Source organism: Chelonoidis abingdonii, chromosome 18, assembly GCF_003597395.2.
Source record: "Chelonoidis abingdonii isolate Lonesome George chromosome 18, CheloAbing_2.0, whole genome shotgun sequence".
Taxonomy (NCBI): Eukaryota; Metazoa; Chordata; order Testudines; family Testudinidae; genus Chelonoidis; species Chelonoidis abingdonii.
In genome coordinates this window covers 3223725-3247239 of record NC_133786.1, presented here as the reverse complement: position 1 = coordinate 3247239, position 23515 = coordinate 3223725, and the positions used below count along the sequence as shown (strand labels likewise).

At 52.4% G+C, this 23515-nt stretch overlaps 1 protein-coding gene across 1 annotated transcript in view; it reads right to left on the bottom strand.

Annotated features, from left to right (window-relative positions):
• Positions 1 to 10319: 10319 nt before the first annotated feature.
• VSIG2 (V-set and immunoglobulin domain containing 2) overlaps positions 10320 to 23515 on the bottom strand; it is a 28229-nt gene continuing 15033 nt past the window's right edge. The window contains exons 2-7 of the mRNA XM_032770023.2: positions 22977 to 23140; positions 21113 to 21320; positions 20326 to 20484; positions 15760 to 15879; positions 11572 to 11716; positions 10320 to 10494 (exon numbers count right to left, since the gene is read on the bottom strand). Of these exons, the coding sequence (XP_032625914.2) occupies positions 10353 to 10494; positions 11572 to 11716; positions 15760 to 15879; positions 20326 to 20484; positions 21113 to 21320; positions 22977 to 23140 (938 nt within the window). The 3' untranslated portion in view covers positions 10320 to 10352. The remainder of the gene's footprint in view (positions 10495 to 11571; positions 11717 to 15759; positions 15880 to 20325; positions 20485 to 21112; positions 21321 to 22976; positions 23141 to 23515) is intronic.

Here is a 23515-nt window from a genome sequence, read left to right as displayed (position 1 = left end):
CTACCATGACTTTCATCTTTGCTGCTGATCTGTATTAAAATGCAGATCGCTGTTGGTGTCCCAGCCTAATTTAGCATTCTTCCCTTCCTCCATACCCCTGGGCGGCTCTGCCTTCCCTTGCTGCATTACTAGACAATAGCCTATTCTCCTTCACTCAGCCACACCTGTTGATATCTCACCTATGCTGGCTCAGTGGGTGGCATCCCATCCCTTACATCCCCTGCGTCTTTGCGGAGACTGACCAGGTTTGAGAGGGAGCGGCTCTTTCTGGTTCCGTACCCAGCAATCCCACCAGCACCCGGCGCTCTTTATTTTTCGATCTGTAAAATGTGTCTGTCATGACAACTCAAGAGGCTTTAACAATTGCTGCAGTAATGCCCCACTACGTTGTGCATCATCAACAGGGGCAGAGTTTGTGGTAAAGGCACAGAGTGACAGGCCTGTGGTCCCGTTCCCCAGCAGTCCAATGTCCTAGGGCGTGGGTACACTTGCAGATGTAGAGTGCTGTGAGTTAAACTCGCCTTCGTACAGTGCAATAGGGACAGCTGACACCACACTGGTGTGGCCACGTTAGCAGCACTTGGAGAGGCATTGGGAGTGGTGCATTATGGGCAGCTATCCCAGAGTGCAAGAGACTGCAATGTGCTTTTCAAAGGGGGTGGGGGGGGGCGGACTGTGACAGGAAGTGTGTTGTGTGTAGGGAGGGGAGAGTGGGTTTGTGGGGGGCTGAGAGCATATCAGCATGCTGTCTTGTAAGTTCAGACAGCAGCAGACCTCCCCGTCCCCCTTGCCTCGCTCTCTCACACACAGCATTCCCGGCTGTCAGAAACGGAGCTTTCAAAGGGTATATCCCCATCCCTAAGTGATTCAAAACAAGGACGAGGGGCCACTTGACTTAAGGAGATTATGGGATGTTTCCGGAGGCAGATCACAGCGCAGTAATGCAACACCTCGTTCACACTGGCACCACGGTGCTCCAGCAGGGGCATAGCAAACATTATTTCACTTGCTGAGGTGGAGTACCAGCAGCGCTGTAGCCGCGGAGTCAGAGCGCTCTACGTGCCTTGCCAATGTGGACGGGGAGTGAGCTAGGGCTCCTTTATTGCGCTGTAACTAGCAAGTGTAGCCAAGCCCCTAGGGTAATACACTGGAGAAGGACTCTGGAGATCTGGGTCCAGGTTCTGGGGATGTCTGGTCTGATTTCCCAAGAGAGCTGAGACCCAGATTCCAAAAGGTGTTTTGGTGCCTGGATCCCTTGGGCCTCAGGTCCCAGAGACATACCAAAATATGGGCCAGATCTGCAAGAAAGCTCATCGGTGATCAATAGCTGGTTTTTAATCACTGGGCCCTATTTTAACCCTCTGTAAAAGGGGAATAATGATCTTTCCCTATGTCACAAGGGGGCCGTGAGGATAAATCCATAAATAACTAGGATGCGCTTGGGTGCCCCAGAGCAGGAAGCTCCTGGCAGGATAGCCAGCCATTAATAGCTGGGCCCAAACATTAAGATATGCCTGCCCTCACTGCCTCAGGCCCTGCGAGACTCAACCCACGAGGCTCAATGGACAGGGAAGTTGGAGGACGCCAGCTGAGGTTGTTTCCCCAAAGGAGAGGCTGGAGACCAGGAGATCAGCAAGGGCTTAAAATCCCTTTGTCTGAGGGAAGCCACACTCCCGGAGGCAGTAAGAAACCCTCTGCACTCCATGCCCTATTTCACCCCTTGCAAGGGGCGTGGGGCACCGTGTGAGGATCAGCCCATGGGGCCTGGGCACAGTGAGTTAGATTGGTCAAAGCACTGCCAGAGCAGCTTCTGCACAGACCTGGCTCTGACAGCATGGGAGCCCCTCCATGTGACACATAGCACAGGCAGATTTCTGTGCCCTGCCAGCAGGTTGGGCTGCAGGTTTCTCTTGAGGGAGCCCCACTTTTATTCTCCCCACCTGGTTGTGTGGGGCAGGCTGCTCAGTCACGAAGCCGAAGGGTTTTGCCTAGAGAGGGTTTCCTCCTACATTTCCCTCTGGGGCCACAGTGGAGCCAAGTTACCAAAGCTGTTAGCCCCTTCGCAGCTGCACCCCAGGTCACAGCCGGATTCCTGGCAGCTGGCTGTAGACTCTAGCCATGGTAATTTCCTGGCCTCTAATATCCTCGCATCTGAGCACTTCACAGTCTTCAGCGCACTGTGCAGCAGGGCAGGGCAGTTACCCCATTGTACAAGTGGGAAACTGAGGCACTGAGTGACTGGCCAGGGCCACCCAGCTGGATGGCAACCCACAGTCCAGACCTGCTACCACACCCAGAGCACCTGGGAGAGGTTGGAGCAGGAAGCCCCTCCCTCCCCTGCCCAATCTGTGAGGTTGGTGCTGGCAAGATTTCAGGGCAGTTAGAGCAGGGGTCAGCAACCCTTCAGAAGTGCTGTGCTGAGTCTTCATTTATTCACTCTAAGTTAAAGTTTCGCATGCCAGTAATACATTTTAACGTTTTTTAGAAGGTCTCTTTCTATAAGTCTGTAATTAATTTATTACTGAACTATTGTTGTATGTAAAGTAAATAACATTTTTCAAATGTTTAAGAAGCTTAGTTTAAAATGCAGTGCCCCCCTGGACCTGTAGCCAGGACCCGGGCAGTGTGAGTGCCACTGAAAATCAGATCGCATGCCGCCTTTGGCACACGTGCCATCGGTTGCCTACCCCTGAGTTAGAGTAATGTCACTGTAAAAGGCCAGTGTCGCAGAGCTGGAGGAAGAGGCCCCTTTGCTTCCTGAGCAGGACGCTGCCACCTCCAAGCCCAGCAGTCTCACCCTTCCCTGTGTGTCTGATCTGTCCCTTGCTTGTTGGAGACAGGCTAATGGTCTGCTGCGCTCCTGCACCCCCTTCATGCTCTGGTGCTGGAAGAGGCTCCCTGGTTGGATTCTCCTCTCATGCCAGTGTAAATCATCAGGAATGCCAGTACAGCTGGCAGCAAGCCTTGTATGCCCGGGGAGGCCCCCGTACAACCTGGTGCTTGTACACTAGGGCCTGAATCCTGTTGTCACCACCTTAACGCCTGCCGTACACCAGTGATCAGAGCAGAACTGGGCCCAGCGTGTCTCGTCCTAATGCGAGAGAGGCCGGAGCCACATTCCCTGCTCTTCCCTGGCTGAGTTGGGGGTGGGAAGGCGGCGGAGGCAGCTGCCTGCTGCTAGTGGGTGCTGGAGGGTTTTTGTCCTGCAGGCTTTCGCCTGCCGTGCCTGAAGTCAAACCAAGGAGGAGGCATAGCTGTATGCCCTAGTTCTGCATTGCAGCAGAGTAGCAGTTAGCATGGAAACCAACAGTAACTCCCGAGAGGCGGCAAAGGCCCCAGATTGGAATTTAATTTCTCTCTTAGCAACGCTGTCCTAAATGCCTCACATCAGCACATGCTATTTTTAAAAGCTGGGTTACAGTCTCCTGGCAGGCAAGGTAAATATAATAGAGGCAATTAGAGCCGGCTGCAGTGGGCCCAATCTCGCCCTGATTTCCCTGGTGCACCTTCACCTGCCTGCCGCCTTCAGAGAGGTCACGTGAGGGAAGCTGACTCAGTCACGGTGTCACCTTGGTTGCATGGTTAGATTTAGTTTGTAAATGGGGCAGGCCAAACTCTGAGCTGTTTCACTGCTGTAACTCCCTGGCTGTCCATGGCTGTGTTCTAGATCTACACAGCTGCCCCTGAGATTGAACTCTGGCCCTTGGCGGTGGAGCCGTGTGCCATAGGATCCCACAGTAGGAAAGTGAGCACTGACTGCTGCCAGGCCTAGAGTTCATTGCAGGACTATAGGCCGAAAAGGCCCCCAGAATAACTGAGTCCGCCCCAGTTGCGTCATGGCAGCAGTCCGTGGCCTGCACCACAGGTCGGGATGGGATGGTGGGAGGCATTACGCCCCCACCCCTGCTAGCTGGCATTCCCATTGCACTGGGACTGGGTGGGGAGGTGGCAGCATAGACTGCCTATGGTGTTTGGAGGCACAATCCCCCCGCGGCTGTTGAGCCTCCCCTGGACTCTGGCTGCCCCTGTACAGGTGGTGGGGGGGTGGGAGTAGGAAGGAGGGAGTTCATAGCACACCCAGATAGTGACAACAAGATTCTGGTGCTGACCGTAGGGCATATCACCTCCATATGCAGGGGTAGTCACTGGCGCCCCTGGATTGCTACACTCTGCTTCACTTTGTTATCGTGCTGCTTAGGGGAAGCAAAGGCTAATTTTAGGCAAGTGCACTGTGGCTGATAATCTAGAATTTGCCTCTTCTCGGGTGTGTCTTTTTGCTTCACAACTGAATTAAGCAACACTAGCTGGTGACTTTGCCATGGTAACAGCCGAGCTGGAGAAAGAGGGTGGGGTTTAGAGTGTGTGTGTGTGAGAGAACATGCATCACCTGTGCACGATGTCTGATGCTCTCAGCAAGTGCAGGGCTTTGGATTGTGTGATAATGAATAAAAGCTGAACAATGAAAGGCGAAGCTATAACTGGTTATCATGCTGAATGAGGCAGGTTGTTTTGACGCTGGGGTTGAGTGGCTCAGACAATGCCCTTCCACAATGCTCCTGTCTGCAGCAGGTGAAGGCCTGCCCTGGTGGGCCTGGGCTATGGGAAGTTTGTAGGATGACAAGGAAATGGAATTGCTATGCTCATAAGCTGGTTGGTGCATCAGGATCATTAGTAGAGTGCTGGGTTTACATGTGTGGAGTGCTGGTAATTGCTTATTAAGAACAGTTTTGATCCCTTCACTCCTGGGGGAGGCAGCAATGGGGAGTCTGAAAGGAACGTGACAGGGTGTCTTGTCCCTAGAGCATCTCTCCAAGGGCCAGGAAACAAGGTTTCCAGGTCATGCAATGCATCACAGTTCTGCGATCTGTTTTTGTTTCTCTGTGGAATGAAATAAATAGAGAGTGAGTGCGAGCAGGTGAGGACTCCCCCACCCCAAATGCCGGCTGATTAGGGGTCTCACGTGGGCTGTGGCAGACTTAAGTTCAAGTCCTCCTTGTGCCCTAATAAACAAGTTATGACAAAACCTCCCTTTCCTATTGGAGCTGGTCCACTTTGTATAAATCATTCATAGTCATTGCACCAGAGATGGAGCCTGACCAGGCTCCAGCATCGCTCTGGGGTTCGATGAATAGTCAATTATTTGTACAAAGTGGACCAGCACCGACAGGAGACACTGATTCACTCGAGCACAGGGTGGCTCACCTGGGATGTAGAAGGTTCAAGTCGTTGCACTGCCTATGCATCACCGGCTCTTAGCTATTGTAGGGTGGGCCACTCTTGTCTTGGCCAGAAATTCCATGCTTGGCTTGAGCAGCCTCCCCAGTGAAAGTTTTGACAAAACCACTATGTTTCTGGGAAGGTTTGATGTTGAGGAACTGGTGTTTTGCAACCAAAAAAAGAAAAAAACTTTTGGCAATTGGGCTCCCTTACTAATCTAAGTGCCTGACAGCTGGGTGCTCGTTTCTCCAGCTTGTCATAGCAGTGAGGTGCCCAGAACTGAATGCAGGGTAGCAAGCTAGCCACCTCAGAGCTGTACAGGTGGGGACTGTCGTCACCTTGTTCTGTGATGCGATGCCTCCATGCACAGAGCCCAAAACTGCAGTGTTCCTTGTGCCGCCGTATCACAGGCTAATTGCTGTGGGGCCCTCAGCATCACAGTGGTACAGGTCTCTCTCCTGGGCAGGGAGCAGCAGCTGTGGGTCAGCTTCCTTTTCCTCTGCTGTAGTCACTGCAGAACACCCTGCTGACTCGCACTTTGCTTGGCTTGCCAAGTTTGCTGGTGCAAAGCCAGAGGAACCGCACTGAAATGGATGGAGCAACAGCAGCATCCGCACACTGTAGATCAGAGGCCTGAGGCTGAATCCATAGGCTGGTGTATATCAGCACAGCTCTACTGACATTGATGGAGCTGGTTTATACCAACTGAGGATCTGGCCCTGTTCCTGGAAAGCATCCCATGTCCATCCCTGCAGCACTGCCAGTAGGTGGTTGTATGAAAGCTAACAGCATCGTGCAACCGAGCATCTGCCAGCAGCCATCTGGAGCCAGAGTCCCTCTCTGCCCACACAGCCTCAGTGGGAATGAAACTCATTCCACCCTCTGACTCCAGCTCTGGATGGGAAAACAGATTCACCCAGCCCCTAGAGCATGCCTGCTTCCGCTAGCTCAGCCTCTTTGTGCTTGCATCCCAACCTAGTCTCTCCTCCCAGCTCTGAAGAACACAGGATCCCCCCCATCCCAACCTCAGCTCTGTGCTGAGGGCATGGCCATGTTCCCAGGGCTCAGCCTGTGGCATGCAAAGACCCCAGCGGGCCCCAACGCATCACTGGTGCAGCTCCAGTCTCAGCAGGGATGGTGCTCAAGTGCAGGAGTTCCACCCAGAACCTCAGGGGGGCTGGGACCTCTTCTAAGACCCAGTGCTAACAGCGGGTCATGTTTGGGTGGGTGTACCTGGCCACTGTCCCTGGCTGGTGGGCTGTCTAGCCACTGCTACTGCAGCTCCTCCGGCTGGTGCCTGATCTGGCATATGCCCCTACTCAGGACCCTAGTCCCTAGGATTTATGTCCATGCTGGGTCCCTTGCTTCCTGGCTGGCTGCAGGTCACACATTGATCCTGCATCTTTCTTGAGTGACATTCCTCCATCAGTTGCTTCTCAGCCACTCCATCCTCTATAACACCTGCCAGAGCAGAATTGCAGCCTTTTCCTATGGGCAAGGAATCCAAAGCCAAGTGGGGTTTTGGTTTGGGGTTCTGTTCATTTTAGCTGGAGTGTGTGTGTGAGGCAATGTGGGGGGGGGGGCGGTTCTGAGGTGCAAAACCAGGATGAGTTCCAGGAGACATCAGCCCACTCCGTGACTTTATGCAAAACCAAACCAGCTCTAGGATAAACGCCCCCCACCCCCCCCTCAAAGCCTGTTCAAAACCTGTTGCTAGTGTGGTGGGTCCCAGGGGACTTCATTATTCTCTGCCAAATTTCAGCTTATTAATTTCAGAACAGATTCATTGGCATTGGTGAGGAGAACGCAAACAGGATGGACGTGCCGCAATTGCCAGTAGCAACGGCTGGAGGGACAGGGTGTGTGTGTGCAAATGTCACCTAGACACTGTCCTAACACGATGCAGTTTCTCTTTCCACCCACCCCTCCCCTATGCTGTGGCTTCTTTAATAACGGGAGCTTCGCTCCAGCTGTGAGCGTTTCACTTAGCAGTAGCATTAAGTAAACTATTGCCAGGGCCCTGCTGCTGCCCCACCCCCACCAATGGAGGATTTGGGGAGATTATGCTCAAGGTTGTGATTGATTTCACCCCCCAGTTGGCTGCTGTAATAGCCACCTTGGCACTGTGGTGGATGGGGGCCTGGCGATTATTGCTAATGAATACAGCTTGTCTTACCTCTAGAACCCACGAGGAGGTGTAGCCTCAAGTGCAGGGTATAGTTGAGCAGGAGTGACAGCTCAGCAATCAAACAGGGGAGGGGGCAAATTCCCAAAGTCCTTTGGGGAAGGGAAGCGACACAGACAGTTCTGCGAGAAGAGGGCTAGAACAGCCTCCCCTCCCCAGTGCCTGGCTGGGAGCTGTTGGAAATCCTGTGGGAAGCCACCTTCTCCAAGGGCTAGGCTAGCAGCAGGGAAGCCACCTGGAGAGAGGCTGATGGGGGGCCGGGGGTAAACAGGCTGACACTGATCGGCTTGCCCTTGAGGTTCACAGGCAGTGTTTCTTCTAATTTTTCCCACCATGTGTGGAAATTTTGTTATATGCATGAAGATGGAGATGATGGGTGATACATAACAAAATTTGTGGGGCTGAGGTGTTTTGCGTATGGGGGGGATTCAAGGCTGGGGCAGAAGGGTGGAGTGTGTGTGTGGGTAAGGGTTCTGGCTGGAGGTGAAGGCTCAAGGGTGGGGCAAAGGGCTCGGGTGCATGGGGAGTGTGAGGGCTCCAGCTGGGGGTGCAGGCTCTGGGGTGGGGACAGGGATGAGGGGTTTGGGGTGCAGGCTGCCGCAGGGGTATGGCAGGAAGAGAGGACTTCCCCCCAGCTCGCTCTCTCCCCACACCAGCACCTGAGTGTCGTGCTGTCCCCGCTGTGGAAGCTCTGGGGCTGGGGCTGTGGTCTCTCCCCTGACCATGGCAGGTCTCAGGCCGGGGCTGGGACCACTGGGGAGGGGACCCTCCCCCACCAAAGCAGGTCCAGGCCTGTGGGAGAGGCATCTCTCCTCTCCCCGCCCCCCGCAGCCCTGAGCACCTGCATGGCATTTAATAGACTGCTGCACGGCCATGCAGCTTAGAGGGAATCACAGGACAACACCCGCTGCAGTGTAATCCCCCAGGCCAGGCCAGCTCTGCCCTCCTCTGACTCCTGGCATTCCAGCACAGCCTGGCTGGGGCTCACGGACAGCTGGCTACTTGGGCTGACTACACTCTAGCCCTAAACTCCTTTCATTGCAAGCGGCCACCTCCCTGCCTTGACAAGGCTCTGCAAGAGGAGTGGAGACTGGTTGGGGTTTCCTTGCCTCACGGGGGAGGCTGCAGCGCGGTGTCCAGGGCTCATGGGCTGTTTCTATTTGCAGTGGCTGAGACGGGATGGATGGAGCATCCCCTCTGCAGAGAAGACACCGCCCAGCCCCATTCCTGACTCGCCTCGACTGACACCCATCACCATTCAGAAGAAACATTGTCCCATGGAGCCTGGGCTTGGAGACCTGCAACTCTCCAGCCTCCCCCCAAAACCCCTTGGATTTCAGTGTCCCCTTCACTTCCGCTTAGCCTGGCAATGTGACATCCTGCCTCCTCCCAGAGCATAGACCCCCGTGCCCCCTGCATATCCCACTCCTCCTTCCCTTGCAGCACCACATCCCTCACCCTCACTCCCATGCCACTCTGCCACAGTCCAAGCTTTCTCAGAGTATGTCTACACAGCAAAGAAAAAACTGTGACTGTCCCATGCCAGCCAACGTGGGCTCATGGGGCTCGGGCTGCAGGCTGGTTCATTGCTGTGGGGACTTCCGGGCTTGGGCTGCAGCCTGGGCTCTAGGACCCTGTGGGGTGGGAGGGTCCCAAAGCTCAGGCTCTGGAAGTCTACAGAGCAATGAAAGAGCCCTGCAGCCTCACAAGCCCGAGTCGGCTGCCCCGGTTTTGTCTTTGCCCTGTCAACATAGCCTTAGGGGCAGACCCCCCGTGGAATACCCAGCCTGTCAAGCTGCTGTCTGGCTGCTGCAGAGCCCCTTGCATGCTGCATGATACTTTGTTCTTTGCAGCTGCCTTCCTAGGCCAGGTAACGAGCCTGAATTTCTCTTACCCACCCAGCCCCACTCTTCACCCAGCCACCAGTCAGGGCTTTGGCTTTAAACAGTTTCAGCTGCTTTACTAGCATAGAGTTTGGTTTGGTGTGTTTTTTTTTTTTCCTCTTTTAAATGGCCTTTTTGAATTCCTACTGCCCATTTATTCCAGACTGTGCGTACTATTCCCACCCATGCCCCCCTGCTCCCCCACCCCAGTCATCAGCCCTCTTAGCACCACCAATCTGATCTTGTTTACTACAGAATCCCTTGGAAACGTCACTGCAAGCCATATACAAAATAGCTTTCTGGTAAAAGGGCCACAAAAGAGAGAGATTGCAAAGCAGCATCATATGAAAATAGCCCTTTGTGCCCATTTGCCATGTTCTGCCTGTGCACCCCTCCTGCCTGCCTCATTCCCGCCCCCATGCACGCCTCACCTTCCTCGACACAGCTGTAAGGAGCGTTGTGCCGATGCCGAGTGGTGTTTCTATAGCTCTTTTTGGTTTTGCATGTGATTTCTCCAGCGAAGTTGGAATGTCAATAAAGGAATGTTGCTATGAACCCCGAGTGCAGAGTAGTCCCTTGCTCGACTGGTGTTTCCAGTCTCTGGGAGCTAATGTGTCTCTGCTGCTCTCCCCCAGCAGCTCAGTTGGCTGCTATTGTCCCCTAACTCAGGTCCTGCTGACCTCTCTCTGCCCCAGCTACACCATGGAGACCATGGAAGCACCAAGTCCTGGCGCCAGTCAGAGCAGAGGCCAATGGAGACACAACAGAGTTATTCTGAAATAAACATACAAAACCTCTGTCCTCTGATTGGCTTACCCAGAGAGATTGTTAGCCAATCAGGCTACATTGATTTGCACACTCAGTGGTTATGTAGAAATACTGACTGATGCATCCCAACCCAGGTGAAGTGTATAACAGAGGAAGGGTTTACTAGGCTGTTCGATGGGTCCCTGCATGGTCCCCACAGGCAGTAAAAACCTTCATTATTTTTTTTTAAAAAAAAAAGGGTCACTTATCAAAATCCAGCTGAGGTTTCTGAGCTGAACAGGAGCCAGCGCCGCCCCTGCTCACACAATCATGTTGAGTCTGGACTTGGTAGTGCTGGCGGACTCTGGCCTCGACACTGGCTGCTCCAAGAAATGGCTCCCAGGGTCGCTGTCTTGTCTCTGCAACGAGGTGTCTGAGATCCCCGGGGCAGTGGCATCCTCCCTGTAAAGAAACAAGAAACGAATCAGCTAGCTCTGGCACCAACTGGTTGAGCTCTATCAGCATCTGTGAATACGATTGACACCAACTAAGGATGTGGTCCTCCATTCCTTTAACAAACCACTCTCAGCTCACTGGTGCAGAGTGACACCCATGTACTGAGGGGCTTGCCAGCCTCCCTATGGGAAACCACAATCATTCCATCAGATCAGTTAGAGATAGAGAAAACCTATGACCTCATCACCTGCCCCATCCTTTCCGCCAGCCCTACAGTGTCACAAGTTCTCCAGTCTAGCAGCTAGTACCCCTCAAGTCAGAGACTGCACAATTGCAGTGCCTGATTCTCAACCTTCAACTCCAGGTGGACCTGGGACCTCTCAGCAAATTCTACATCCCAGACCTTAAAGAAGTGTTAGCTGACAAAGCCACCTGCTTCTCAAAGCCCCACCGGCTGCCTGTGCTGATAACAGCATGTCTGGGTGGGTCCAGGCTTCAGCAGCTGTGTCTCTTGCCCAAAGATGACAAGCCCCTGGGATCAGGATGGAAATGGTGGGGGTTGTCAGCAAGAGTCTTTCAACTTTGCTCAAATCTTCCCCGGATCAGCAGTGACCTACAGCAGCCCCCACGGGTGGCTGTTCAGCAGCCTATGTGAAATGAGCTGGTGGATCGCAGTTCAGTTTCTGGGGGACTGGCGTCCACATCTCCACAACAGAGACTAGCTTCCGCTTGCAGCCTTGGCAGAGATGCTAAGCACAGACTGAACTCCCCTCTGCACCGTAGGTCAGGGAGGAAGCATGTTGGTGGGGGACAGGGAAGTTTGCTCTGATGGTGGGCCTGCCTTGGATGGATTTTGCCCTGTGGGGCAATCTGGCTGGTGCCTTTCATGGAATCTCAGTGAGATCTGAAGCCAAGTCTGAAGGGTTCCCCTTACTGCCATCATGCTGTTATGCTTGTGAGTGCCATGTGAAGCACTGGCCACAGTATGCCCCAAGCGGAGCCTTTATAGACTGATCCGTGCAGTGTGACTGAACACATCCTGCCGGCTTTAGCCACGGAAAAGCTTTGCTCAGGGGTTCTAACCTTATATCGTTCCCGGTGTACGTGGATTGAGACTCCTTCTTGTCCTTCTTTCTGTACCAGAACAGATAGACAGCTGCCCCGAGCAGCAAGAGCACCAGCAGCACTCCTATCACAGCTCCTGCGATCGCTCCAGCTTCTGCAGTGCCTATTGGGAACACAAACTCAAGAGGTGAAGGTTGGCTTAGGAGGTAACTCTGGGCTTTCCACCCCACCCCCCCGATTTAGATTTTTGTGATCAGCAGCCAATAACAAGCCCCAAATTTGGCCCTTATTGACTTTGAAACAACCAAGGTGTGCAAGAGCCCTAAGGAAGAGCCTGGAAAGGAAGGCTAGAGAGAAGCATCCGGAAGAGAGAGGGAAAGGAAAACAGAGTGACTGAGTAAGAACAGGGAAAGGACAGCCAGGAGATGACGCTAGAGCAGTCTAACCAACATGGATCTGTCATAGGTGCAAAGGCTGCAGGCTCCTTTGCTTGGTCGTAACACAATTAAATCGACTCTCTGTGATGCTCTGGAGTTCGTTCTGTCTCCTCTCAGCCAGGCGACCCTGTTCACACCTATCCCAGCACATCACTTTTTAAAGAGGGCGGTGTAGGAACCTTCACATCCTTAACCAGTAGAAGGAGCAGCACCAACTGCTCTCCCCTGGATCATTAAGCCCATGCGTCAGTCTCAACCACATTCTTCTAGCCACAGGTTACAGAAAGGGAAACTGAGGCAGCAGGAGGAAGTGACTTGCCTGAGGTCACATAGTGAATCAGAGTCAGGATTAGAACTCGAGGGCTCCCAGCTCTGCATTATCCTGCCAGCCCTTTAATCACCAAACATAACATGAGCCTGGGAGAACTTTCTGCGTTCCAACAGAGCAGATTTGTTTTGATGGAAGATAGTCTCAGAAATTGGAGTTAGAGGGAACCCTTTCAGATCACTTTGGGCCAGGCTAAGAGTGTTGCCTGTTGGGACATTTTCTAAGGCTCTGCCCTTTTAAAGGTCCCCATGAAGGCACTGCCACCCCTCCTACAGGAGAGACTTCCCCAGTTCTCTCCCACTCAGAAAGGACTGCCTCTCTGACAGTGTCTTTCCTTCATTTCCTCTTTCCCTCCTGGCCCACCATAATGCCTCTCCAGACAGGGCATTTACACCCTTCCCACAGGCAGCGGGCTCTCAACCTGTCCCTTTAGGCCTCGCTCAGTCAGGCTGTGAAGCCAGCTAAGAGGGGAGCTGTCACAGGTGCCAGCACTAATTAACACAGGGAGCCGGACCTGAGTGGGATCCATGTGCCAAGTGGGGAAACGGGACTTGACTAGTGGAGGCCAGAGTTAAAAGCAATACCTGGGATATAGTCCTTAGCCAAGACCCTAGCAATCACCAAGGGAGAAGATTTCCTTGAACTCTAACTCCAGAGCCCCAATATGAGATCTGCTTCGGAATTTGTCGTCAAACACAGTTTGTCATTGCAAAAGGTAGGTTTGTTGAAACCAAAACGTCTCATGACAATGGATGGGGCAAAACTCAGGTTGAGCAAGTCTCAAATCCAGAAGAGACACTGCTCCAAATCAGGGACAGCAGGGATTTGAACCTAGGTCTTCTGCATAGGAGGGGAGGGCCCAAACCACTGGGCTGTTGGCTATTTAGGAAGGCAGGATTCTCTTTGTCTCACTCCGGTTCACAAGCATGTTGCACGCTCAGGTTTGTTCTGGAATGAAAGCGACTGTTGGGCCCTCTCCATTTTTCACAAAGCGGCATTTGTGTTTCCCAACCAGCCCTCAGGCATTCCTGACCATGCCCTGGCTGAACCCCTAAGGAGCTAATCCCAGATCCTCAGCCAGCGTCAGTCACTTTCCCAGCCAGTGGGTGAAATCTGGGTATAACCTCCCACTAGACTGCTCAAAAATCTCAACTTAGGGCTCCCCGCACCAGGAAAGCGGGAGAAGAGGAAATGCAAAGGAGCCCTCAGGAGAAGGGTTGATGTAGATAAGAGATGAATAAAAACCCCCTCACTGCAAATCCTAAGTGATTCCCAGTCCGGGCTACTGTCTGAAGATGGGTGAGTGTGGTGGCCCCATGCTGTGGCTAGATGCTGGGCCTGACCATAAAGCAGCTGTGGCTTCCCCCAGGTTGAGTAGGAGCGAGTACTCTCAGCAAGAGCGAGATAAAAGCCTCAGCCCTAGGACTTCAGAGAGCAGCCTGTGCATCAGCCGCTAGATGGTAGCAAAGCCTTATGGGGAGGGGTTGAGTGAGAAGAACCAGCTCCCATTCCCCAGGCCTTGGGTCAGGACCCATGGCATTGCAGTCGACAGGGCACACAGGTCCTGCCCCTCTGGAACGAGGGAGCAAAAAATGTGCCCCTCTCCCCAACCTCCTGTGCAACCTCAATGCGAGCAGCCCCACACACCCCCTCTGAACCATCAGCAAGAAACCATCTCGATACTGACAGTCCCAACAGTTACTCTCATCCCAGATGTTCCTTTTGAGGGCATTGCAGCTGGAAAGTCCTCCAATCCCCGCCCCACCTGCCCATCAATCAGTTTCTGGGCTGCACCTGGGATGGAGCTGGCCTGTCTCTCTCTTGGGGAGGGGCACAGAGCAGCTATTCACGTCTTCACCATATCCGCAGAGAAAGCAGGGACAGGGGAGGACAAGCCCCACCTTAACTTGGTGGTGGGCAGCACAAGCGCTAGGAATAACAGTGGCCATTTCTGCCGATTTTCCAGTGCTACAGCTAAAGCCCTCAATGATGCCCGCTAGCCAGTGACAGCTAGATAGCACATAGCAGAGAGAGGGGTAGATGGGGAGGTGGCAGGACAGTGTCATAAAAGCCAAGGGGAGAGGGAGACATGGCCAGGGAGAGGTCGCACTTGCAGGTGACCTTGAGGACAGTAAGTTTCAGTGGAGAGAAGAGGGCAGAAGGCAGAAGGAGAGTAGGATAAGGCAGAGGAGTAAATAGCCCACTGGAGGGTCTTATAGGAGAAGCCAATGCATGGAACCCAGCCCTCTTTAGCAAGGGATGGCTCATCTGTGGCTGCGCTCTGAGATCTGGGCTCAGAAATAGGGACTAGGGATGCTCCTGCCAACCCCCTGCCCCAGATTGATCATTTACTTTAATTGAATCAACTAACACTATGTGATATTAACAGGTTGCCATGGTGAAAAGCTGCCTCAGAAATCTAACGGCTTGAAAAAAATTTTGCCCATAGCAACGTTGGCTTAATCGGGAGCCCTGTGTTTCTCTGTTGTAGAGGGTAGGCAACTGGGGTGCGGCTTTGCATGCATGGTCTAAGATATTTCATTCTTGGGACCTCTTTGCTTTCTGCCCTGCTTGGTACACCTGAAAGCTCCACAGATGAACATCCAGACGTTGCTGCTTATGCTCTGTCTAACTCCCAGCATGTTTTCTAGAGGCCACTGAGGGCAGAACAACTAACATTTCACTAGGAAACCAAAGCTTCTCCCTCTGGCTTAGCTGCAGAACGTGAAGCTCCTGAACTACCTGTCTGTGCCCAGACATTCTGCAACTTTTCATTTCTTTCACAATGTCCCAGTTAGCGTGTTATTGTAGCCAGGACACAAGGCAAGGACCTGTCGTGTCCACTAAGACATGTCCGCTGGCCAGCAGCTTGCACACGTGCTTGTGCCTTGCCCTGGCATCAAAGAGAAATGTAGAAACTGAGTCCAACCTGGGAAGTTTGCACCTATCTTTCCCGTGGGGAGAGGAATTTGCCTACATGTGGAATTGTTGGTGGGTAGAGCCCAGCCCCCAAAACCCACTGCCACCCTGGAGACTACACAGATTTCAGAACCTGCATGGAAATCAATGGCCTCTTCCCTGCTTCCAGATGCAACCTCACCTCCCAGCAGTATGGCTTCAGCAGGAGCCACTAAGTGGGGATTATAGGCTTTCAGCTAGTTCCCTGCACATCCAAGCTGCTCAGTTTTATCATTGTCTCCTTGCAGGACTGTAAAAATTGTGCTGGTCCCATGTGACCTCCGCCCTTCCAATCATTGCTCTCTGTCAGCGCTCCAGTCTCCAAGGCGAGATGCATCAAGGAGCATAACTGGCAGATGCCCACTGGACCCTGGCATAGCAGGAAGGCACCAGCAGGCATATTGCAGAGGAGGGGTTGGGCCATGTGGGCAGAAGGCAGCGCTTCTGGTGGGCACACAGGCACAAAGAGAGTGGACATCTCACCTGACACATTAACTGTCACTTGGCAGCTGGCGTGGCCGAACTGGTTGGAGGCCACGCACTGGTAGGTCCCTGAGAATGCCAGCGAGAGGTTTGTCAGCTGCAGCTTCCCTGTTTGGTCATCTGTAAGGAGAAAACCAGCAGGACAATCAATGCCAGAGGCACCTGAAGGAACCCCCCTGTACTAGCAGAGGGAGTGGGCATGGGGTAGAGGGAGCAGTGGGACTCAGCAGTGGGCTTTGGCAGCATTTCCAAAGGGTGCAGGGCTGCAGATGCCCTGGATTCTGGGACGAGCTCTACCTTGCACAAGAAGAGACAGGGAGGGGGGGAGTGGGAGTAGCCAACCATGAGCACAGGAATGACCCTGGTCAGCTGCAGGGACTGATGCTGAGACTTTCAGCTCCTAAGGCCGCTGCCACGTGAGTTAGAGGAACTCCACTAGCTGCGAGCAGGTAGCAGACTATTCTCCTCTCTAGAGCCAGCCACTAGAGAGAGACATGGGCCCATGTGCTAGGCCAGTGTAGTTCACACAACGGCATATGTGCCTAGCACCCTGTCCAGCTAGGCGGCTTTGCAACCGAATTCCCTACCATGTATGTCATAAATAGCCCATGTTGGACATGGGATACCTCTGGGTGATTGGTTGGGAAGGGCTTCTGAAAGGCCAGAGTCTGCTGTCAGTCAGTCCTTCTCTGTGTGGGGGTTGGGGAAGGTTCAGTACTCAAGCTCTGTAGATGGACTTGGTAGAAGCAGCCTGTTATGCTTGCAGACCAGGTGCCAGCTCATGCCAAGGCTCACTGAACACTGACAAATGCCCAGCTGGAAACCAGCCTGGCTCACCAGTGTGTTAGCATTGTTACAACAGATGTTAGAGTTATAATGTGTTCAGTGTTGGGACTTTATGACATGCCTGAGAGCTTGTGTATGTGTTAATCTCACAAGTAACATCTGTATCCCAGAGTGTAAACTTATACTGAGCGTTTGCATTGTTAACGTGTGTACCTAACCAACAAGGAAAGAAGCATTAATTAATGAAAAGTGCTGGTCCTGCACACAAGAAGGCCCATTGAAACCGGATGAGCCATTGTGAAACACCAAAGAACAAAAGACTTTGTTGATTGTCTCCCCCACACCTAGGAAGAGTAGACAGGTGCCAACACTTGTCCCACCACTTTGAACTCGGGGGGAAGGGAATAAAGAGAGACCAGAAGGGAGACCAGAAGACTATGATGATTGGAATTTGGACAGGGCAATATTTTCTAAGCATAAGCAAAGGATCCCCAAGCTGCTTAGCTCTAAAGCAGTGGTTTTCAAACTGGCTACGCGAGCTCTCATTGGGGGCATGTGAGAAAAATCCTGTAATGGCGGACGAGTCCCGCACTGCAAACAACATGAACAATGTCTGCTGCTCTCTGGCCACTCAGCCCTGAAGTTCTGTGCTGCTGCTGGTAGAGGCGCTGCCTTCAGAGCAGAGCCCTGCAGTGGGACTGGGATTCCGTGGGCCCCACAGGACCCACTGCCATAATAGCGGGAGCGGGATAAAAATTCAAGAAATGACGCACAAGCGGGTGGGAGTGGGTATTGCCTGGCAGGATAAGAGTGGGATTTAAAAAAAAAGTCCTCCCATGCTGCAAACAACATGAATGCCCCAGCCAGCAGCTGCTACTCTCTGGCCATCCAGCTGTGAAGTTCTGCACTGCTGATGAGGGTAGGCAGTGGACTATATTATCTGCAAAGGGGCACGTGGCCTAAAACATTTGAAAACCACTGTTCTAAAGGACATAGAAAGGTTGCGTAATGCAGCAGCTTCTATTGCCCTTTGGAACCTAAGGCTAAGTCATTTGTGCGTGTATGTTTACTTGCTGGAACCTTGTAAATAGCCCCCTTACGTCTTTTTCTTAGTTAATAAATCTTTAGTTGGTTTATTATAGGATTGGCTCCAAGCATTATCTTTGGTTTGAGATCTAAGGTACAACTGACTTGAGGTAAGTGACTGGTCCTTTGGAACTGGGAGTAACCTGAATATTAATGTGATTTTTGGTGTAAGGGACCATAAGAACATAAGAATGGCCATACTGGGTCAGACCAAAGGTCATTCAGCCCAGTATCCTGTCTACCAATAGTGGCCAATGCCAGGTGCCCCAGAGGGAATGAACAGAACCGGTAATGATCAGTCAGGGGGAGGGATAGCTCAGGAGTTTGAGCATTGGCCTGCTTAAACCCAGGGTTGTGAGCTCAATCCTTGAGGGGGCCATTTAGGGACCTGGGGTAAAAATCTGTCTGAGGATTGGTACTGCTTTGAGCAGGGAGTTGGACTAAATGACCTCCTGAGGTCCCTTTCAACTCTGATATTCTATGATTCTAAGCGATCTCTCTCCTGCCATCCATCACTACCCTCTAAACAGGGTAAGGAATAGGGTCCTTAGCCTCTATCTATCACAAAGACAGGCTTATGAGGGTGGCAAGATAGAGCAGAGCCCCCCAGGGGACTGGCCATTACTCTATAGCAGGGGTGGCCAAACTGTGGCTCATGAGCCCACTTGTGGCTTTTACCACCATTAAAGTGCAGCTCATGGACCCCCCCCCCATTCTCCATGTACCAGACTGGGGGGTGGGGGGAGAGCTCAGGAGCTCTGCTTTGCCGCAGGGTGGTGGGGTAGGTGCTTCCGCCCAGCAGGAAGGGGGGCTCTTGGGGCTTCAGCTCTGTGGAGCGCACCTGCTGGGACTCAGGGCTTCAGCAGGAGCAGAGCTGACGCCCCAACCCCCGGCTCTAGAACTTCTGAAGATTGTCATACGTGGCTCGGAGGGCCAGTAAGTCTGGCCACCCCTGCTCTATAGTAAGGCTGTGGTAGCGCTTGAGGAGTTCACACTTGATTGGTGAAATCTAAGTGTAGAACACCCAGCTGGTCTGGGGTTTGAGCCCTGCATCTTAGCAGTCTGCCCTGAGGCTGGCACATATGGATGTGAGTCACTCTAGACACAGCCGATGGGAATAGCTCCACTCAGTGGTCAGCGGTAGTAGGGGGGCTGGGTCTTGGCTTTGCCCCTTCCTGTATCTCCTACAAGCTCATGGTCTTAGATCAAGACAGATAGCCGGAGGTTGTCTTAAACAGGCCATGTGCCTTCTATGCCCCAGGGCTTAACGGCCCAAGAGTGAGACTGCAAAGAGACCGGCCCTTGAAATAAACATTGTCATTTTAGTCACTTAAGTGCATTAATGGGCAAGATGCTGGTTTCCTGCCCTGAGTCCAGAGGAGAGACAGCCCCAGAGTGGAGACTGCAAGACATCAAGGGGAGAGATAGGAGAAGGTGAGACTGCACAGGAGACTGGCTAACCTCGGAAAGGGAACAGGTGGTTCCACTTCCACTGAGAGCTTCACCAGCATCTCTCACCCAGCTACTGTCCCAGCATCTGATGGAGGATTCAGGCCCTCTGATCAGACTCTGTTGAAAGGGACTCAAAGGGGCCTTTGAAGAGGAGGTTTTGCTTCTAGGCTGTGTCCTTTGGGGTTTTTCTTTAAGATCTGTTCTAAAGAGCTAGTCTGGTTTAAACTCGCTGGAAGAAATTCTGGTGAACAGCAAAACCACTGCTCTGAAGCTGAGCAGCAACTCCTTTACAGCTTCTATCTGGGACATTAAAATATATTCAAATAAACAAGGACAGGGTATTTGCCTCTGAAACTGATCCACAGGTGCAACCTACTGGTAGCAAAGGAAACTGCAAATGACATTGAAAAATAAGTTTCTAAAGCTAAGATTAAGAGTCTGATCCTGCAAAGTCATACTCAAATAAGTAGTCTCTACTCCGGTCAGCGCTTTCATTTAAATCAATGAGACTACTCCTGTGTGTCAGGACTGTGCGAGTTGCAATGTACTGCAGTATATTATTTATCCACCAGATGTCTCTGTGTGGGGTACAGAGTTCCAGACTGCGTGGTTCTTGGTGAACAAGGCAGACAAAGCTGGACCTTGAGCTGTGTGGATCTCTGTTTGTGTCTGGAGTTTACAGCTATTTTCTTTTATAAATGTAGTACCTTCTAATTCATAGGATCTGTGACTACATATATCAGGATGCACGTGAGAAAGTGTTTGTGGGACTGGGGCCTGACCTTTTTTCCTAATTTCTAAAATATTCCCTTTGATTCAGAGATTTACTTGGGACTCACAGCTGGTTACTCCAGACTGTATCTGGCCATGAGAGCCTTGAATTCACACAATCACAGGAGTTCAACATGAAATATGATACCTGGATTTTAAAAGGGACTGGTTATTCCCAAAATCACAACAGTGCATACCTCCATGCTTCAGATATAAACTTTTCTGCCAGTGGAGGAAAGAATCTTCCCTAACCCTGAACAGCTTTGTACAATTGGTCAGATCCCTTTTTCACCTTCCTCTGAAGCATTAGGCCTAAGCACTGGGGATACCGCATGCGATGGACTATTGGTCCCATCCAATATGGCAGGTCATACGTTGGTGTCTGGATTCCTTCAATTCTGTTTTTATCAGATTACACCGAATTAAACATCTCTGCACAGGAGGGTCTAAGGGATGACACTCTCCACTTACCTTGCACCATATTGGCCAATGGCAATGAGGTCTTGGAGTCCACCCGTGACCAGGCGTAAATCGGGGCAGGCACCCCCTCCACAGAGCTGCAGGTCAGTGTGGCGTCGCCCCCAATCCGGGCATATTCTGTCCCTTTACAAACAGGGGTAGATGGAGGCACTGAATGGGGAACAAGAAGAGAAAACAATGGACTTCTGAACTAAGAGCATGCACTATCATTGTGTAGCATGGCACCTGGATGTCTCCCCTGCCACTGCCGTCAGCTGGTACCTGCTCAGTTGGGGATTGGGGCTTTGAGCAGGGGTTTGGACTAGATGACCTCCTGAGGTCCCTTCCAGCCCTGAGATTCTATGATTCCTGCGTCACTGCCTTGTTTAACCAAGTCTCGTCTATTTATCCTCCTGCTCCCCACATCACTGGCCCCTCCCCTCCTCTTCCCCTTCGACCCACTCGTCTCCTTGCCATCCATCTAGCTTTCTGAAAGGGCCTCTTTGCTATTTACTAGGGTGCCACACAAAGGCCAGTGAATGGAAAGCTATTGTAATAATTGCTCTTCTCTGGCACTTCCCACCCAGAGATCTGAAAGCACCTTCCAAGAAGGTCCAGGTCATAGACCCGTTGTACAGATGGGAATACTGATGCATGCAATATAAGGGACCCACAATATCCCAGCCCCAAGGCCAGACAGATGGATCCCAGCTGCTCTCAGACCCAGCCCTGCAGGTCCTGCTCAGAGCAGGGATCCCCATTCAGTGGTGGGCCATGGGATCGCAGTACCCAGACTCACTCAGCACAGTGAAGTGGATGAGCCCTGAGCCGCTGCCGTAGAAGTCCGGGGGGTTGTTCACCACACAGATGTACGTGCCGTTGTCCGAGGCGCGGACGTTGGCTAGCTGAAGAGTCGCATCCCCCAGGGTGGGAGGGTCGTGCAGGAGGCTGAGCCGTTCGGCCTGAGAGCCGGGCTTGTACAACTTGTCATTAGTGAAGTAGAGGATCTGCAGGCAGAGGACATTTTGGTGAGGCCCCCTCAGAGAAAGGGGTTTGTCCAATGGTGACATGGTGAATGAAGGGGGATCGGACGAGGGAGGCACCGGAGTGTCACCCAGCACCAAGAGCAAACCTGCCCTCTGGCTGGCTCTGCATTTCATTGCAAAGCATGTGGCTTGGGAGAGTAGGTTAAGGTGAAAGCTGCAGAGACTCCAGCAGCCCAGCCTCGGGTTTCATGCGAGGGGGAGACGAGGGGCTTTGACAGATCCATCAGGAGAAAGAAACACAGAAGAGGGAGGGGCTAACAGTACGCAAAGTGGGACATGAAGTCAAAGGGGATACTGAGCCAGCAGAGATATGGACCAGCTTGTCCCAGGCCCTCAGACCCAGCAGTGAGGGGCCAGGCAGGTACCCAGACAGAGCAGCCGTCTCAGCTCTTTCCAAAGCCCTTATAGAATTTAACACAAAGAGAGCAACAGAGAGCGAGCACGTGGAAAGACTGCAAAATGGCCCAAGGACATACCCAGAATGTACAGTCTTCCAATACAACACACAGCCCCGCCCGGTCCGTACACGGCGTATCCCAGGGAAACACACAGGCCCATCCAGAAAACCTGCGACAGGGCTAGCAATAAAACCCAGATCTCTTGCACTCCACCCAGGGCTTTAACCACAAGCCCATCCTTTCCCCTCGATGGATGAGAGCCTCCCATTGGTTGTTCCCACTACGTGTCTGAAACAACAGTTGTATCTGCAGTGACACTCACTACTGTACATGCCTCTGAGCTTCTCATTCGATTGTCTCCACAAGTCCTTCCCCAGCCTCCCAGTTGATCCTGGTCCCATCCCTGCTCTTGGATGTGTGGCTTCACTGGTGTTTCTAATAGCCCTGGCATACATCACTCGGATCTGAGAGCCCCTCAGGGCTGGCTGCTTCCCCTACATTCTGCAGTAACATTAGAGCCATTCAAAAAATCCAATTTAATTTCCACCAAAAGTTGGAAATGAAATGGATTCAGCTGGCATTGCTTCGGAAATGAGAGAGAGGGCCCTTCGTGTTGGTTCCAATTAATTTGGTTGCTGTTGGAACCATCAAAGATTTGGACCAAACCAAGCTGCTTTCAGGAAACATTTAGACAAACTTCATTTTTTGACTCAAAAGATATTGGTTGGGAAAAAGCAACACCACCTCTTATGTAGAGTGTCTCCTTCATGGATCTCAAAATGCTGGACAAAGCGGGGCAGCAGCTTTAGCCTCATTTTACAGATGGGAAAACTGAGGCACAGGGAGGGAGATGACTTGCCCAAGGCACCCAGAGAACTAATGGCAAAGCTGAGAGTTGAGTCCAGGTCTCCCGAGTCCCACTTCAGTGCCCTATCCACTAGGCCCCCCACTCTAACAACGAGCCTATCAGCCTTTAGGAGCTTTTCCTTGGCCTCACTCTTGTTCCCTGGTGGTTATTTGTGGACCAGGCCCTCAGCCTGGGCTGACAACTTTCACCCCTGTTTTCCGCATCAGCTCTTCATCCAGGCATCAAGAGCCTTGAACTACCCCCACCTGGCTTTCCCTGGACTGGAAGCAGTAACATGTTAAAGAAAGCTCCCCACAGCCCCTGAAGTAACCCCCCAAGCTCCTCCCCTTGGGACCCCAGTGCCTTCCTCACCTGCTTGCTCTGCTCAGGTGCTACAGAGCCTGGTGCAAACTTCCACTCCAGCATGAAATTTTTGTCAACCGAGGTTTTATAGTGACAGGGAAGTTCCACACTGGAGCCTCGTTCCTGCATCACAGGGTCCTGTGGCACTGTCACCTCCACACACAGCCCAGCACCTGTGGAGGAGAGTGAATGAGTCCTTCCATTCTGTCACTGCCTGTCCCATACTGCAGTGTCCTGCTCCCTGCCCTCCTGTCCATTCAAAATGCTGCAGCTTAAATAGGGTTGCCAACTCTCCTGGACTGGCTGGCAGTCTCCCGGGATCGGCCTCAATCTCATGGTGACCATTAAAAGCAATCTGGGAGATTTTATTAGGCCAAAAGTCCAGGTGGTGGCACTGTGGGGATAAGGCAGGCTCCCTGCCTGCACTGGCTCTGCGCAGCTCCCAGAAGTGATCGGCATATCCGGCTCCTGGGCGCAGGGGCAGCCAAGGGCTCTCCATGTGCTGCCCCCACTCTGAGCGCCGACTCTGCAGCTCCCATTGGCTGTGA